Below are 16647 nucleotides of genomic sequence, written 5' to 3' on the forward strand. Positions count from 1 at the left end.
ATCTATGGGCACTGGAACCCAGGCTCCATCCCTGGCCTGCCTCGCAGAAGGGAAGGGTTTGGGGAGAGGCGTGGTAGTAAGAGAATCAGGGCGACCACTCCTCGCCCACTTCCCCAGCCCTCACCAGTCGCAGCGCACGGCTCCCCGCGCCTGTGAGCCGCGGCCCCGGGGCGGCTGGGGGTCACTCTAGCAGCGCGTCCTAGCGGCAGGATTGAGGGCGGAGCCAACAAACGTGTCAACAATATCGCGCCGTTTTAGAACGTCACCTATTTAAACGTTTTGCTGGTTTGGCTTGTTCCCTGGTCACGTGGTTTCGAAAACGATTGGGGTTGCCAGTCACGTGTGAGTCATGTGACTCCGTTCCATGGCGATGAGGTCATCAGCGGTGGCTCCTGATCACGTGATCACTGCCTACGCGCGGTGGGGACGGGTGCAGATGGCGGACGCAGAGGCCGAGGCGTCTCCGCGCCCCGATATGGAGCGGCCAGTGGTTGCGCTTCGTGCCCGTCTCTGGCAGTTACAGGCGGAGCTGCGTGAGCAGGAGGTTTCGGAGTCTTCGTCTCGGACCTACTGCCGGGGGTTCTGCCAGGTGGGAGCCGAGCCGAGCCGGGCCCGGCGGGCGGGCGGCCGGGCGGGAGCCGCGGGGCCCGGGGGTCCCGCGCGGAGCATCGCGGCCGGGGGCTGTGGGCCCGAGCACGCAGTGGCTAGAGTCCCTTGTAGAGCGGGGCAGCCTTCGCCTTAGGCCGCACAGCGCTTGTCTGCCTGGTGTGGGGCGGGAGCCTTCTGGCCGTGGGAGCGCGGCAGCTCAGCGGGGGTGTGTGGGGAAAGCCTGTCGCCGCCAGCGCTGCAGCGCAGAGGCGTCCATCCGGGCGAGTTAGGCGTTTAGAAATACCCCTTTTTGAGCTTTTGTGTTGGCGAGTGTAACCTTGCTTCCCAGCCAGCGGTGGAGGAGAAGTGTGTTGTTTGGAGTTTCTTCCTATTCTAATGCATGAGATACTTTGCATTTAAAGGGTTAAATTTGTGCGCGCAATTGAGCAGTATTGTTTGTGCGTGCTGTGAGGCTGTATTTTTGCCCTCGAATGGGTGCCCCCGAATGTAAGCTTTCTTTTAAGAGAAAGTGTTTCGCTTTTCCCTTGTCAACTTTAAGTGTGGCAGTGTTGTCTTAGTTAATAGTTCTGAGGAAGTTTTAAATCTCAAACGTACAATTTAAATGTCAACATTGTTAACTATTTTGGTGCTCATTTCAGGTGAAACATCTAGCTAATGCCATTACCTGTAATAGCTAACTGCATGCTTGGGTACAGAATTCTCCAGATGTTTCTTTGAGTATTAATGTGGTTGTGTTTGTTGTTACAACAATTTTGCATCATATTGAAAATGCAAGAACCTAGTAAGATGTTTTTAATATCAAAGTAATTAAATGAATTTTGTTCTCTTTGTAGTCAATATAAGTAAAATTATTTATTTAAAGAAAATTGCTACAGAATTTCTAGCCTGGCATCAGAGTGCTAGAGCACTCGGGCAATTTGAAGCAGAATACATCCATTTTGCTGTGGATTATTGCCTTGTCATCAAACCATAGCCAGCTTTTGATCTGTGAACTTGACATGACAAATAGTTTGGAGATGGCTGTGTGGATTTTGGAAGGTTCTTGGATCAGAAGATCAGAGATACTATTTCTGTGTTCAGTATCAATTCAAATTTTGTATTACACCTGTTGTAATTGGCAATGGTTAGGGAAAGAATGAGTCAAAACAATTCTCTAACTACTTTTGAAATAACAAATACCTATTTAAACCTTCTCACTATGCATTCCAGAATGTTAGTATAGTATAGGGGTGCAGTTACTTGATAAAATATATAGGTTCAAAGATTTTTAAGGACAGCAAGAACTATTGTGTTGATCTTTTTTGACTTCCTGCATAATGCGGGCCATAGAATTTCTCCTAGTAATTTCTTTAGCAAACCCATAATGTCATTTTGAAAGATACAGGGGAGCTTTGTCCTATAGAATTACTTTGTTATAACTACATCACTCAGAGGTGTAAAAAATAAATGTACCTGAGCGACATAGTTATACTGACTTATGTTCTGATGTAGACAGCACTGTGTCATTGTGAGAGCTGCTTCTGCTGACATAGCTCGCTTCCTTCACCATAGTGTGTCTTCATTAAAGCACTACAGTGGCACAGCTGCATTGATGCAGTGTTTTAAGTGTAGACTTGCCCACAGTCTCAGTTTAAAGACTTCAAGTGGAGAATCCACCACATCTCTAGGTAAATTGTTCCAATGGTCAGTTACCCTGAGAGTTAAACTTTGTACATTATTTCTAGTCCAAATTTGCTTATATTCAACTCTTAGTCTTTGGATCTTGTTCTGCTTTTATCTCATAGGAGAGAGCTCTTTAATTTGTCTTCTCCTCATGTGTCTGTATTTCTGTGGCTGGATCCAAGCTGTGCCTGCGCAGCCTCTTCTCCCCACAGACTGAGGAGATCCAACACCTGAGCACTCCGGATGGGGAGTGTGTCTGCAATGTGTAGCCAGTATGGTCAGTTGGGCAAACAGGAAATAGAATTTCAAAAATTCACAGGGCTTTAAAGTGGAGTAGTGTGTACCTGGCCATTAAGCAGTGGAGTTCAAAACAGTGACCAGAGCAGTCAAAGTGGGGCATTGAGACACCTCCTGGAGGCCACTAAAATCAATCTAAGTAACACTATCTAGATCTACACTATACTGCATCAACCTAACTATATTGACTACACCGCTCATGGAGGTAGAGTTAAGTCAGCATAGTGGGTGAGTTATGTCAGCGGGAGTGAAACTTTAGTGTAGGCACTTATGTCAAAGTAAGTTGCCTTGCATCCAATGAACTCTAGGTTTCAAGTTGGCTGTATTTAGGCTTTGGACTTTTTTTTTCTTTTTTTAATAATTTCAGTGGGTAATATCAATGTTTATTTTGAAGCTTTTTTTTATGAATTTGAATTTTCACAGTTGTGGCAGATTGTCAGACAAATATTTAATGACATTCAAAAAGTTAAAGCTTTATAATGGATAAAAGACACATCAACATCACGTGTTAAAATATACAAAGTAAATATCCTTAAATCAAACTCTTAAGTTCTCAAGCAGTATTTTTCTTTCTTTGCCTATCTGTAAATTTTGATTGTGTATATTGTGAAATCAATGTTTAGCAATAAATATTTACTCACTTAAAAAAACCCCAACCCTCTAATTGTGGTAGGCCTAGCTGTATTGCATTGCTCATGCACAAGGTGGCAGAGCTATGGATGCATGATTCCTCTTTGAGAAGTACCGCTTAACAGTGGCATCACTTTGGGTTCTATGATGATTCTCTACCAGTGACTTTGTATCCATTTTGTGAAGGTGATGAAATGTTTATACTATCTAATAGCATTGTAATCTTGCTCTGTAATTTTAAAGTATTTTATTTTGCTTGTGAAATCTCACTAGCAATGAAGATCCTGCTCTGTTACTCTTGGGTATCCCTGTTGACTTCAAAGGAGTTGCATAGTGAAGTTGAGGGCAGAATTTACCCCTGCTACTGGATCTTAGTTAACAGTTCTTCTAATTCATGAGTCACTATAGAATCTAGTTCACTCTGAAGTAGATAATTTGCCATGCTAACAGGATTAAAATTAGTAAAAGTAATTCAATGCTTATTTTTAATATTTTTTATCTTACGAGACTACATATGGAAAACTTCCGTTGAGCAAAAATTTGCCATTTTCCCAGTCACTTTTTATAGTGGAAATTTGTCTTTTCCGTGATTTTTTTATGAAGTAGTCTTAATATTGCTATAATGTATATTTTTGCATTTAGATATAAAATTTCATATGAAAACTTTAATAAAAAAACTTGTTTTCTTTCAGACATTATTACAGAATGCTGGAAACCGGGGTGCAACCGAACATATTTTGCCTTTTTTGGAAGTGTATCGAATCTCCATCCAAAGCTTTGCTAATGCACGACCATACTTGACTACGGAATGTGAAGATGTCCTTTTGGTACTTGGCAGGCTAGTACTGTAAGTTTTTAATTTGGTGTACTAATCTCTTAAAATGAGTACAAAATAGAATCTCATTACTTTGCAGATTACCAAATTTTGCAAATCTGTGAGTGAGCAATAAAAAAAAATTGTTCTTGTACTTAAATTTTAATTTGATAATTGTAGTTCTAATTATGCTCAATGTATTTCAGTATATTTTGCTAAATTAAGTATCTTCAACCCCCACCCCCAGGCCAGCTGCAGTGTCTCCCCCCCCCCCCCCCGCCCCTCCAGCACAGACACTCACACCCCCTACCCTCTTAGAGCCTAGCTATGGTTCTCCCTCCTGCCCAGACACTTATACCCCCTTTTCATTATTTCTTGTTGGTAGTGATTTTCACTTCCTGTCTGATGTGATGCGGTCACTAACATGAGGCTCTGATCTGAAGGGAGTTCATGTCTGTGTTCTTTCCCAGGTTTGCAAAAGGATGCTTGCATATGGCTGTTGCTGCAGCAACAAACCTGAAACTGTTGAAAATAGAGACAGGGGAATGCTTGTGTGTGTCTGGTGTGGCTACTGAGCTCACACAAGGGATAGGAAAAGCCTTCTAATATCTTTTTACAAAGAGATTTAAATGCTACATACATTTAAATGGAGGATCTTTACCTTTACAAAACCCCAAACTGACTATGACTTCACTGTATGAAGTGGAGTGCAGTTATTGAATAGGATAACATATTTTGAACAACTGTTTGTTTTTTAGTTTTGTTCATAAAGAATCATGCTTAGGCAGAGACCAAGTCTGGGAAATGTCAGCCAGACCTGAAGAAGAGCTCTATGTAAGCTCCAAAGCTTGTCTCCTTCACTAACAGAGTTTGGTCTAATAAAATGTTACCTCGCCCACCTTATCTGTCTAGCCTAAAAGGAGAAAGTGTGGGCAAGTTCTGAGCACTTCTTAAAACATAAGACTAGCCATACTGGGTCAGACCACTGGTCCATCTAGCCCAGTATCTTGTCTTCTGACAGTAGCCAGCGCCAGATGCTTCAGAGGGAATGAACAGAACAGGGCAATTATCCACTGATCCGTCCCATCGTCCAGACCCAGCTTCGGCAGTTGGAAGTTTAGGGACACCCAGAGCATGGTGTTGTCCCTGACCATGTTGGCTAATAGCAATTGTTGGTCTTTCCTCCATGAATTTATCTAATTCTTTTTTGAACTCAGTTGTACTTTTAGTCTTTACAACATCTGCTGGCAATGAATTTCAGTGGCTGACTGTGTGTTCTGTGAAGAAGTGCTTATACTGAGCCTTTATACTGGAAATAGTCAGGCAATCTTAATTGTAGCTGTTGCTTTGCGCTTCACGTATTTGCAAAATTGTAAGTGTTTTGGGTTTGGTTGCATGTAAGCATAAGAGTACCGGAGGCAGAGTTAAGTGTAGGAAAAACTACATTTTTTTTTTCAACTTTATCGTAGACATTTTCTGATTTTTTTTTTGATGGCTTAACTGTACAACTTTGTTAAATTCCCATAGTTTAATTTCCATTAAGTAATTAGAAGGGAGAACCAGATGTCACTAGTCCTCTAACAAGCACCAGCTAGCAAAGACAATAGATGTCTGTCTGATGATCTGTGTAGAAGTAACAGAAATCAAAGGTGAAACAGGGCCTTAGTATCATAGGGACACTTTGTATCATACACATTTCCTTCTCTATATGTTATGGATCTTAACTGCATACAACGTCTTGGCCCTTGGTCAATTCATTAGGCCTCTTGTCCCTTTCACCTGCTGTCTTCTCCCTTTCCTTCGCACATAATTTGTTTTAAAACAATTCCTTGCCATTTAAATAATCTGTGGCCTAGTTAGGGTATGTCTACACTACAAAATTAGGTTGATTTTCTAAAAATCAACTTCTATAAATTGATTTTATAGTTGATTGTGTATGTCCCCACTAAGCGCATTAAGTCGGCGAAGTGCGTCCTCACTACCATGGCTAGCATCGACTCACGGAGCGGTGAGCACTGTGGGAAGCTATTTGACAGTTCCCGCAGTTTCCGCTGCCCATTGAAATTCTGGGTTAAGCTCCCAATGTCTGATGGGGCAAAAACATTCTCGTGGGTGGTTTTGGGTACATGTCGTCAGTCTCCCCTCCCTCCATGAAAGCAACTGCAGACAATCATTTCGCATCTTTTTTCCTGGCTTACCCGTGCAGATGCCATAGCATGGCAAGCATGGAGCCTGCTCAGCTCACCGCTGCTGTTGAGAGCATTGTAAACACTTCACACATTATACTGCAGTATGTGCAGAACCTGGCTAAGAGATGGCAGCATGAGGACGATTGTGAGGAGCACATGGACACAGACGTTCCTGAAAGCACGGGATGTGGCAATTGGGACAACTTGGCGGCAGTAGGGCTGGTTGATACAGTGGAATGCCGATTCTGGGCCCGGCAAACTAGCGCAGACTGGTGGGACTGCATAGTGTTGCAGGTATGAGATGATTCCCAGTGGCTGCCACTTTCCTGGAACTCTGAGAGTTGCTTTCCCCCACCCTGATGTGCAGGAATACCAAGATGAGAGCTGCCCTGATAGTTGAGAAGCAAGTGGCAATAGCCCTGTGGAAGCTTGCAACACCTGACTGCTACCGGTCAGTCGGGAATCAATTTGGAGTGGGCAAATCTGCTGTGGGGACTGCTGTGATTCAAGTAGCCAATGCAATCACTGACGTTCTGCTATCAAGGGTAGTGACTCTGGGAAATGTGCAAGTCTTAGTAGATGTATTTGCTGCAATCGGTTTCCCTAACTGTGGTGGGGCGATAAACAGAATGCATATCCCTATCTTGGCATTGGACCACCTTGCCAACCAGTACATAAACTGCAAGGGCTACTTCTCAGTGGTGCTACAAGCACTGGTGGATCACAAGGGACGTTTCACTGACATCTACTTGGAATGGCTGGGAAAGGTGCATGACACTCTCATCTTTAGGAACTCAGGGCTGTTTGAGCAGCTGCAAGAAGGGACCTATGTCCCAGACCAGAAAATTACTGTTGGAGATGTTGAAATGCCAATAGTTATCCTTGGAGACTCAGCCTACTCCTTGCTTCCATGGCTCATAAAGCCGTACGCAGGCAGCCTGGACAGTAGTAATGAGCAGTGCAACTAGAGGCTGAGTAAGTGCAGAATGGTGGTAGAATGTGCCTTTGGACGTTTAAAAGCTCCCTGGCACTGTTTGCTGGCTAGGTTAGACCTCAGTGCAACCAATATTCCCATTATTACTGCTTGCTGTGTGCTCCATAATATCTGAGAGTAAAGGGGAGAGATTTATGGCAGGGTGGGAGGTCATGGGATAAAAGGGAAGGTCCTTTCATGGATTAAGAACTGGTTAAAAGACAGGGAACAAAGGGTAGGAATTAATGGTAAATTCTCAGAATGGAGAGGGGTAACTAGTGGTGTTCCCCAAGGGTCAGTCCTAGGACCAATCCTATTCAATTTATTCATAAATGATCTGGAGAAAGGGGTAAACAGTGAGGTGGCAAAGTTTGCAGATGATACTAAACTGCTCAAGATAGTTAAGACCAGAGCAGATTGTGAAGAACTTAAAAAAGATCTGACAAAACTAAGTGATTGGGCAACAAAATGGCAAATGAAATTTAATGTGGATAAATGTAAAGTAATGCATATTGGAAAAAATAACCCCAACTATACATACAATATGATGGGGGCTAATTTAGCTACAACGAGTCAGGAAAAAGATCTCGGAGTCATTGTGGATAGTTCTCTGAAGATGTCCACGCAGTGTGCAGAGGCGATCAAAAAAGCAAACAGGATGTTAGGAATCATTAAAAAGGGGAGAGAGAACAAGACGGAGGATATAGTATTGCCCTTATATAAATCCATGGTACGCCCACATCTCGAATACTGTGTACAGATGTGGTCTCCTCACCTCAAAAAAGATATTCTAGCACTAGAAAAGGTTCAGAAAAGGGCAACTAAAATGATTAGGGGTTTGGAGAGGGTCCCATACGAGGAAAGATTAAAGAGGCTAGGACTCTTCAGCTTGGAAAGAAGACGACTAAGGGGGGATATGATAGAGATATATAAAATCATGAGTGATGTTGAGAAAGTGGATAAGGAAAAGTTATTTACTTATTCCCATAATACAAGAACTAGGGGTCACCAAATGAAATTAATAAAAGGAAGTTCTTCTTCACGCAGCGCACAGTCAACTTGTGAAACTCCTTACCTGAGGAGGTTGTGAAGGCTAGGACTATAATAATGTTTAAAAGGGAACTGGATAAATTCATGGTGGCTAAGTCCATAAATGGCTATTAGCCAGGATGGGTAAAAATGGTGTCCCTAGCCTCTGTTCGTCAGAGGATGGAGATGAATGGCAGGAGAGAGATCACTTGATCATTGCCTGTTAGGTTCACTCCCTCTGGGGCACCTGGCATTGGCCACTGTCGGTAGACAGATACTGGGCTAGATGGACCTTTGGTCTGACCCGGTACGGCTGTTCTTATGTTAAGGTTGAGGCAAATCGCCTTGCTGCCAGTTTTGAACAGCTAGACACCAGGGTGATTAGAAGAGCACAGGTAGGCGCACTGCGCATCAGAGAGGCTTTAAAAACCAGTTTCATGACTGGCCAGGCTATAGTGTGACAGTTATGTGTTTCTCCTTGATGCAAAACCACCCCCTTCGTTGATTTTTAATTCCCTGTAAGCCAACCACCCTCCTCCCTTCAATCACAGCTGGCAAAGGAAATAAAGTCACTATTCAAGTATTAGGGGGTAGCTGTGTTAGTCTGTATCCACAAAAACAACAAGGAGTCTGGTGGCACCTTAAAGACTAACAGATTTATTTGGGCATAAGTTTCATGGGTAAAAAAACCTCACTTTTTCAGATGCATCTAAGAAGCGAGGTTTTTACACACACAAGCTTATGCCCAAAGTCACTATTATTTTGAAATTCCTTCTTTATTAAAAAAACGTGTGTGTGTGTGGGGGGGGGGGGGGGGAGGATAACTGATAAGGTAACCTGGGTGGGGTGGGGGAGGAGGGAAGGACAAGGCCACATTGTTTATTGTAGCCACACTACAAATCAAAACTGTTTTGAATGGCAGCCTTCTGTTGCTTGGGCCATCCTCTGGAGAGGAGTGGCTGGGTGCCCAGAGCCTCTCCGCTCCCGTCCCACCCCAGCGTTCTTGGGCGTCTGGATGAGGAGGATATGGAACTTGGGGAGGAGGGCAGGCAGCTGTACAGTGGTTGCAGCGGTGGTCTGTGCTCTTGCGGGCTTTCTTGCAGTTCCACCAGATGCCTGAGCATGGCTGTTTGTTCCCCCATTAGCTTCAGTATTGCATCCTGCCTCTTCTCATCACGCTCATTTAATGCTTTCCTGGACTCTGCCACTGAATGCCTCTATGCATTCAGCTGTGCCCTTTCCGTGCAGGAGAACTGCATGAGCTCTGAAAATGTCATCGCCAGTGCATTTTTTTCACCTTCTAATCTGCGATAATCTCAGGGACCGAGATGATAGGGGGAACATAGAAACATTTGCACCTGCAGGGGGATAAAAAGGGAGAGTAAAATATAAGATACATTTCTGAAAACAAAAGGGAAACTCTTTCACAGTGAATCAAGCAATTCACAGCAGACAGCACATGTGCTTTAGGTACAAGATCACATTTTACCTTTTTATATTGAGCGCCTGCCGGTATGGTGACACATCACACTCAGCTGGACAACAGAATTAGGTTTCCAGGCAGCCATAGTAAGCCAAAAGGTACATGGATTTGGCTTCCAACGCCTTCATAACATGTAGGAATGTTTTCAAACTGCAGCGCCCTCCTTTCCCATAGCAAGTAATGCCGGTTGGGTTTGCCATTTAAAAGGAGAGTGCACTTTTCGGGTGGATGTGCCACTCCTCTGCGTGGCTATTTGGGATGATCTCTTCACCCCTTCCCCCGCTGCATGGCTATTCTCAGAGATGATCCCTTTTAGCCAGGTGCAAACAGCCCATTTCACTGTGACTAGTTTGGAATGTAAGGCTGTGACCATACACTTCCCAGGTTATGGCTGCCTCTGCCACTTAGCTGAAGGCCTTAGCCTAAGAACAGGGCCTCAGGCTGTCACAGTAAGAGAAGGCACTTACACAGACAGACAGTGACTTTTTGATTCATTCTTTTATACCTCTATAACTAGCTTAGTGATAAGAATACACCTAAATTCTTAAAGGGGTCCTTTTACTGTTCCCTTACAAAAAATCCCCTATTTCAACCAGGTGAGCATGAATAATATCACTCTCCTGCGGCTAACACAGAAATATTGCTTGAATGCGACCAAAACCCAGGACCATTTGCTGCCATGCTTTGTGCTGCAATGATTCCAGACTACTTGCTACTGGCTTGGCGTGGTAAAGTGTCCTACTGTGGAGGATGAAATAAGGCAGCCTTCCCCAGAAACCTTCTGCAAAGTCTTTCAGAGTACCTCCAGGAGAGCTTCATGGAGATGTCCCTGGAGGATTCCCGCTCCATCCCCAGACACGTTAAAAGACTTTTCCAGTGGCTGTACTGGCCATGAATGTATCTCAGTCTTCAGGGCAAATCAAACATTAAACATTATTGCTTTTAAACCCTGTACTGTAGTTACAAATGTGCACTCACAGGAGGTGCCTTTTCCACCTTCAGGGTCAGGGATCCTTGGGAGGGTATTGGCTCCAGGTGATGAAAAGGTGCTGGCTGCCAGGGAGAACTGATTCACCACTTGCCTGCTGTGCATTCTCTTCCTCCTCTTCCTCATCCACAAAATCCTCCTCCGTGTTGCATGGGACTCTCCCCTTGCAGGTGTCCATGGACAGTGGTAGGGTCCACCCCAGAATGCTGTGCAGCTGATCATAGAAGCGGCATGTATGGGGCTCTGACCCAGAGCAAGCGTTTGTCTCCTTTGTTTTTTGGTAGGCTTGCCTGAGCGCCTCAATTTTTTTTCACGCGGCACTGCTGTGTGTCCCTGTTGTAGCCTCTGTCCATCATGCTCTGTGCAATTTTGACATATATATTATAATTTCTTCTTTTTGATCAGAGTTCGGCCTGCACAGATTCTTCTCCCCATACAGCAATCAGATCCAGTGTCTCCTGTTCGCTCCATGCTGGAGCTCGTTTGCGATTGTGGGGGGACTGCATGGTCACCTGTGCTGCGGAGCTCACCACACTGACCAAACAGGAAATGAAATTTAAAAGTTCTTGGGGCTTTTCCTGTGTACCTGGCTAGTGCATCGGAGTTGAAAGTGCTGTCCGAAGCAGTCACGTTTGGGGTAGTGCACACGCAAATTCTACCCAGCAAGGTCAATTTTAGCACTACTCCCCTCATCGGGGAGGAGTACAGAAGTCGATTTTAAGAGCCCTTTAAGAGCTTCTGACTAAGAGCCCTTTAGATCGATGGAACAGGGTTGCTTAGACCTAACACGGCTAAATTTGACTTAACCCTGTAGTGTAGACCAGGGCTTAGTCTGGTGTGGACATGAATTTTTCCAAAACAATATAATTGTGCATCAGTATTCAAATCTCCAGGTTTGGGATTTCATCACCATAAAGAATCTGGCAAATCACTGTGCCAACTGTGTTGTAAATGGGTAAAGGTGGGAGGTCGAAATAGAGAGAATATTTCTCTTAATTTGTCTTCCATGTTCAGTAGAATAGCTGTAGAGACTTGTCTGCTAAAGCCTTATTTACCCTTCTTGGCCTTTACCTCCATCCTTTCCTGTTGTTTTTTCTCTGCTGAATGGAATGACGAGGCTGCGGAGAAGCAGCTTTGAAATGCAGCAGTGGTGCTTCAAAAGGAATGAGCCAGGGATTCTTAAACTTAATTGCACTGTGACCCCCTTCTGACAACAAAAATTACTACATGACCCCAGGAGGGGGGACCGAAGCCTGAGCTCGCCCGAGCCCAGGGGGGCCAGAGCCCAAGCCCCCCTACCCCGGGCTGAAGCCCTTGGGCTTTGGCCCTAGGAAGTGCGGCTTGGGCTTCAGCTCTGGGCGGTGGGGTCAGGCTTGGGGTCAGTCTAATGCCAGTCCTGATGACTCCATTAAAATGGGGTTGTGACTCGCTTTGGGGTCCCAACCCACAGTTTGAGAACCAACTTATTTCCCTCTGCATCCAAGTTGTACTGCTCAGCAACAACTAGGCTGCTTTAAAGTGAAGTTTCCCTATGGGGAAAGGGAGAGGAATACAGAAGAAAAGTAACAAGATATAAGAGGGAAGAATCAGGGAGGCAATAGCAATTTAAAAATTCCCCCTTCTACCAGGAGCCCAGCTGTTCTTTCAGCAACTTTGTTTGCCCACTGGCCACTTTGTAGTTTTTACCATATGAGGTGATCTCATTGGGCTCCTGATATTTTCTCATTAGAAAATGAGAACTGAAAGTAATTGCTGTGCCACAGTCTGCTGCTGAAAGTATAGCCAGGGTTGTAGATGGAAGGAGAATGGGTCTAAATAGTGCAGATAGCCTTAAAAATTATATGGGGAGCTGGTAGCGGTCACTATATTTAGGTTCTCTAATACTTTCCAATGTAAAATATTATTGAAAGTTTTTTGAGAAGGTGTCAGCACCTCATTTGTATGCAACTGGTCTTTGAAATAATGCAGGAATAAATCCTTGGGGCTTTTTGCATGTCCTGTGAAACTTTGTTCAGGTTTGGCTGAGTTATAGGTCTTGTCTATATGACCACCTAATTCTTGATAAATAGGGGTATAAATCTACCTCATGTTAGCTTCACGTGAACTAAGTGTCTGTGTGGACCCTGCTGCCGCAAACTGAGAATTCTGTAGTGTGCTTAGATCAAAGCACCCTATGGAACTTTTAATGTGTAGTAGCAGGATCTACATGGATACTGTGTGTCCAGGAAGCTAGTGTGGAGTAGATTTACACCTCAGCCTGCTTGCAAGCTAAGCATTCATATAGCCCATACATTTTGAGGCCAGAATGGACTGTTGTGATGATCTAGTCTGACCTATATAACGTAGGCCCTAGATCTTCACTGAAAAAACTCCTCTTAGAATTAGAGCATATCTTTTTGAAAAATGAATCTTTATTGAAAGATTTCCAATAATTGAGAATCCACCGCAACCACTGGTAAGTTGGTCCAAAGGTTAATTACTCTCACTGTTAAAAATGTACATCTTATTTTATCTGAATTTGTTTACTGTCAATTTTTAGCCATTGGATCTTATTCAGTCTAGGGGGGTAATGTAGTAAAATCTCATTTTATGAGCAAGTTAATGAATGAAAGGTAAGTGGGGGTGTCATTTGATGCATAAAAATCTACATAATCATAATTTCAGTGGTGTCACGCTTTGCCATATGGCAGAAGGGACATGCTCACTGATTCCCCCCCCCCCCCCCAAATCCCTTTCTCCCCAGCTCCATGTCCTGCAGTTGGTGGAAATTTTGATAACCCATTTCCGATGACATTGTACTGAGTTTGGTATAATTTGAAAGCCCTTTGTTCTACGAAAACAATGATACCAAACATGACAAACCTAGAACAGTTAGGTAGATATATCTGTTAGGGGGCTTATTCCTTCACCCTCTCACTTCCCTGGTCCTTCTTGCATGAATAGAGAGCAACAATACCTGAAGTCTGAAGGTGCAAACAATTCGATGTTTGTTGGGGTGAACTAACAGCAAGCATGATTCCAATTTCCTTTCTCAGTGTCCCCTTTCCCAGCTCTGACACCACAGAGCCTTGCCTGTGTCCCTGTTCCCATTCCACCCCCTTACTTCCTGATTGACGGCAGATTATATAGTAAAACCTGAGTTCTGCTTAGCTATACCTTAACCAATCATTTTACTGAAATTTAACCAACCAATCCTAACACATTGTAGCATAATTATTTAACCAATTATATTCCACCACCTTAATTGGTTTACACCCAACAAAGTTAATTATACAATAGACAGAAACAGTCATAGAACCAGACAGAGATTATACAGACTAACAATAGGGAAATGGGGACTCGAGTGATAGAACAACAAAAAGATGAGGATTTCACATCCCAGCTATTGATAAGTGAGTTCTTGCCAGACAGGATGCTATCAAACTAAGTTTCCTTTTACATCTTCTAGGCTCTTCCCTTTCTCTGGCAGTGATAAGCATTATCAGGACAGGACTGTATTCCTAACAGCCCAATAGCACTTTATTTCACTGTGACTAGTTTGGAATGTAAGGCTGTGACCATACACTTCCCAGGTTATGGCTGCCTCTGCCACTTAGCTGAAGGCCTTAGCCTAAGAACAGGGCCTCAGGCTGTCACAGTAAGAGAAGGCACTTACACAGACAGACAGTGACTTTTTGATTCATTCTTTTATACCTCTATAACTAGCTTAGTGATGATAATACACCTAAATTCTTAAAGTATAGGCCTTTGCAGAAAGGCCTGAATATCTATATCCTAACAATATGTTCTAGGAAATTTAATACCAGTATTCTTTGCTTATGTAAAAAAACCCACATTGATCTTGGCTAATCCAAGGGAAGTTGTCCGTGACATGTAGGACTAAAAACACTTGTTTATCAAAGTCATAATTGGTGTCATAATCAGTAGGTCACCACTGCTAGACACACTATCACGCTGATCCTCATCCACGCTGCACTTGTACTCTCCGTACAAGGCAGGCTGCTGGCCAGACATTTGCAGGGTAGTGAGAATCTGGTCTTTGTACAGAAGCATTTGATTAGCTGAAGGATTGATTTGCGACCACATGGTATTTCACACATAACTGGTGTGATAAATCCATCCCTCCAAAACCCATTCATGCCTTATAGGGGAGGATAGTTTTGGATGTGCTTAATCATCCCTGACGTGTTCTGTTGCTTGGTAATTTGCCCTTCTAATGACAAGTATAAATTCACCCTATGTCGGTGGCATATTTTTTCATTTGTCTGCTTCTTGAAAAACATCCACCAGCATAGCTCTGCAAATGTTGTAATGTTGGTCTTCAAATGTTAAACTACATATGAATGCCTCCAGTGCATTTATGTCCTCATCAGTGACTGTCTCAGCTTTTTCCAAGTACCTTCAGAGTGAGAAGGAATCTTGGGAGGCTGAATCAAATGGCTTCCAGTAAGATAATTTGGTCTTTCCAGTCAGCCTTACAGTAATGTCACATCCTGAAGTGGAGTCGAAACCTGGCAGTATGGTTGCTTTTAACGGGCCAAGTGGTAGGACCAAACCCTGAGGGATATACAGTGATTCTGTTCCTCAGAACCAGGCAGAAATATGGAATCTTGTGGAACTCGTTGGTAGCATCTCTCAGAGAGCACTAGAACATCTGTCTTGTGCCAAAATCCAGAGTAAGCACCTCCCTGTTATGTTGATGGCATGCAAGATAATTTTAGTGTCAGCCTCCTTATGGGAGCTAAGAAGAAACTCCACTGAACAGTGTGAGGCAGCAGCTTCATTACACCATGCAGTGATGAAATTCTTTGAGCAATTCACTTGCTGGAGCATTTTTCTTGCAAGGCAGTATGTGGTTAACTCGTATTTGTGCATGCATTTCAGATGCATAAGGAAAATTAACTGAACTGAGCAACCAGGCGGTATGATTGGCATGATACGTACAAGGATAATTTATTCTGGCACCTTGCGTAATGCTGATGTAAAGGCTGACCATGCTGAAATGTACCTTTCTCCTGAAATGGTGTGGTATGATATTTCCTGGGTGTCCAGATCATTTGAGGAAATGCCTTCTGTCTCTTTAACAGAAGCCATTCTTAGTGATATTTTTTTTCTTTTTTTTGCCTCGAGTGCATCACACTTTTGTATAATAACAAAGCGAGGTCAAGGTTAGTGAATGTAAAAAGCTCTACTATAATCAGTTTAACTGCTGCTTCATTGAACACTGCACTTCTTGGCTCAAAAATTTTGGACCTTGGTAGGAAAGTGAGTTAGGAAGCTCCTTCTGGGAATGTTTCTTTGCTGGTCCAGACAGCACTCGAGGTTGGGACTGGTCCCTGTTAATATGCTCCTGATAGCAGACCACAAGAGTAACATGAAGGGTACCGTTGCTATCTGTTGTACGTTCAAGGAAGTCTAAGTTATTGGCAGCACAAAATGTAAACCTACCCATGGTGAATTCTGGGGAAATGTACAACCCTTCATTCAGTTCCATGGGGTGAAGAACCCCATTTGCAACTGCAGTCTCCAGGTTGAGTACTGTGTTGAAGTCAGTTGAGGAGCCAATGCTGTGGAATTTGCTGCAGGTTTTAGAATGAATTGTTAAACCAACAGCCACTTGTGGTAGATCACACACATGCCACACAGTTGTCATATATGTATTGGAAGCCTGACTTTCTTCAAGCACTAGTATATGAGGCATTGTGACAAGTTGGCAGGCTTGTATTCCACTTGCTTATCATACTTCCTGGTGCTGAAGTCACTGCAACCATGGATGCACTGCTTGAAGTAGTAGTACAGATCATGTGGCATTATCGTTTCAGGTTTGGCATCCACATACTGCAGGAGAAAATGCTTTTCTATAAAAACTTCACAGCTGCAAACAGTCTTCATATTACTGTTGACACTGGTGTTTTCTTCCACTTTTGATAGTGTCCTGTGATTTGTTTCTGAGGATAGTTTTTAGCAATCCTA

General features: G+C 43.6%; 1 protein-coding gene across 1 annotated transcript in view; it reads left to right on the top strand.

The window, feature by feature from the left end:
• The first annotated feature begins 404 nt into the window (after nt 1-404).
• RLF (RLF zinc finger) overlaps nt 405-16647 on the top strand; it is a 116280-nt gene continuing 100037 nt past the window's right edge. Inside the window, exons 1-2 of the mRNA XM_044997975.1 lie at nt 405-589; nt 3891-4045. Coding sequence (XP_044853910.1) covers nt 437-589; nt 3891-4045 — 308 coding nt within the window. The 5' untranslated portion in view covers nt 405-436. The remainder of the gene's footprint in view (nt 590-3890; nt 4046-16647) is intronic.

The sequence above is a fragment of the Mauremys mutica genome, chromosome 23, assembly GCF_020497125.1.
Source record: "Mauremys mutica isolate MM-2020 ecotype Southern chromosome 23, ASM2049712v1, whole genome shotgun sequence".
NCBI lineage: Eukaryota > Metazoa > Chordata > Testudines > Geoemydidae > Mauremys > Mauremys mutica.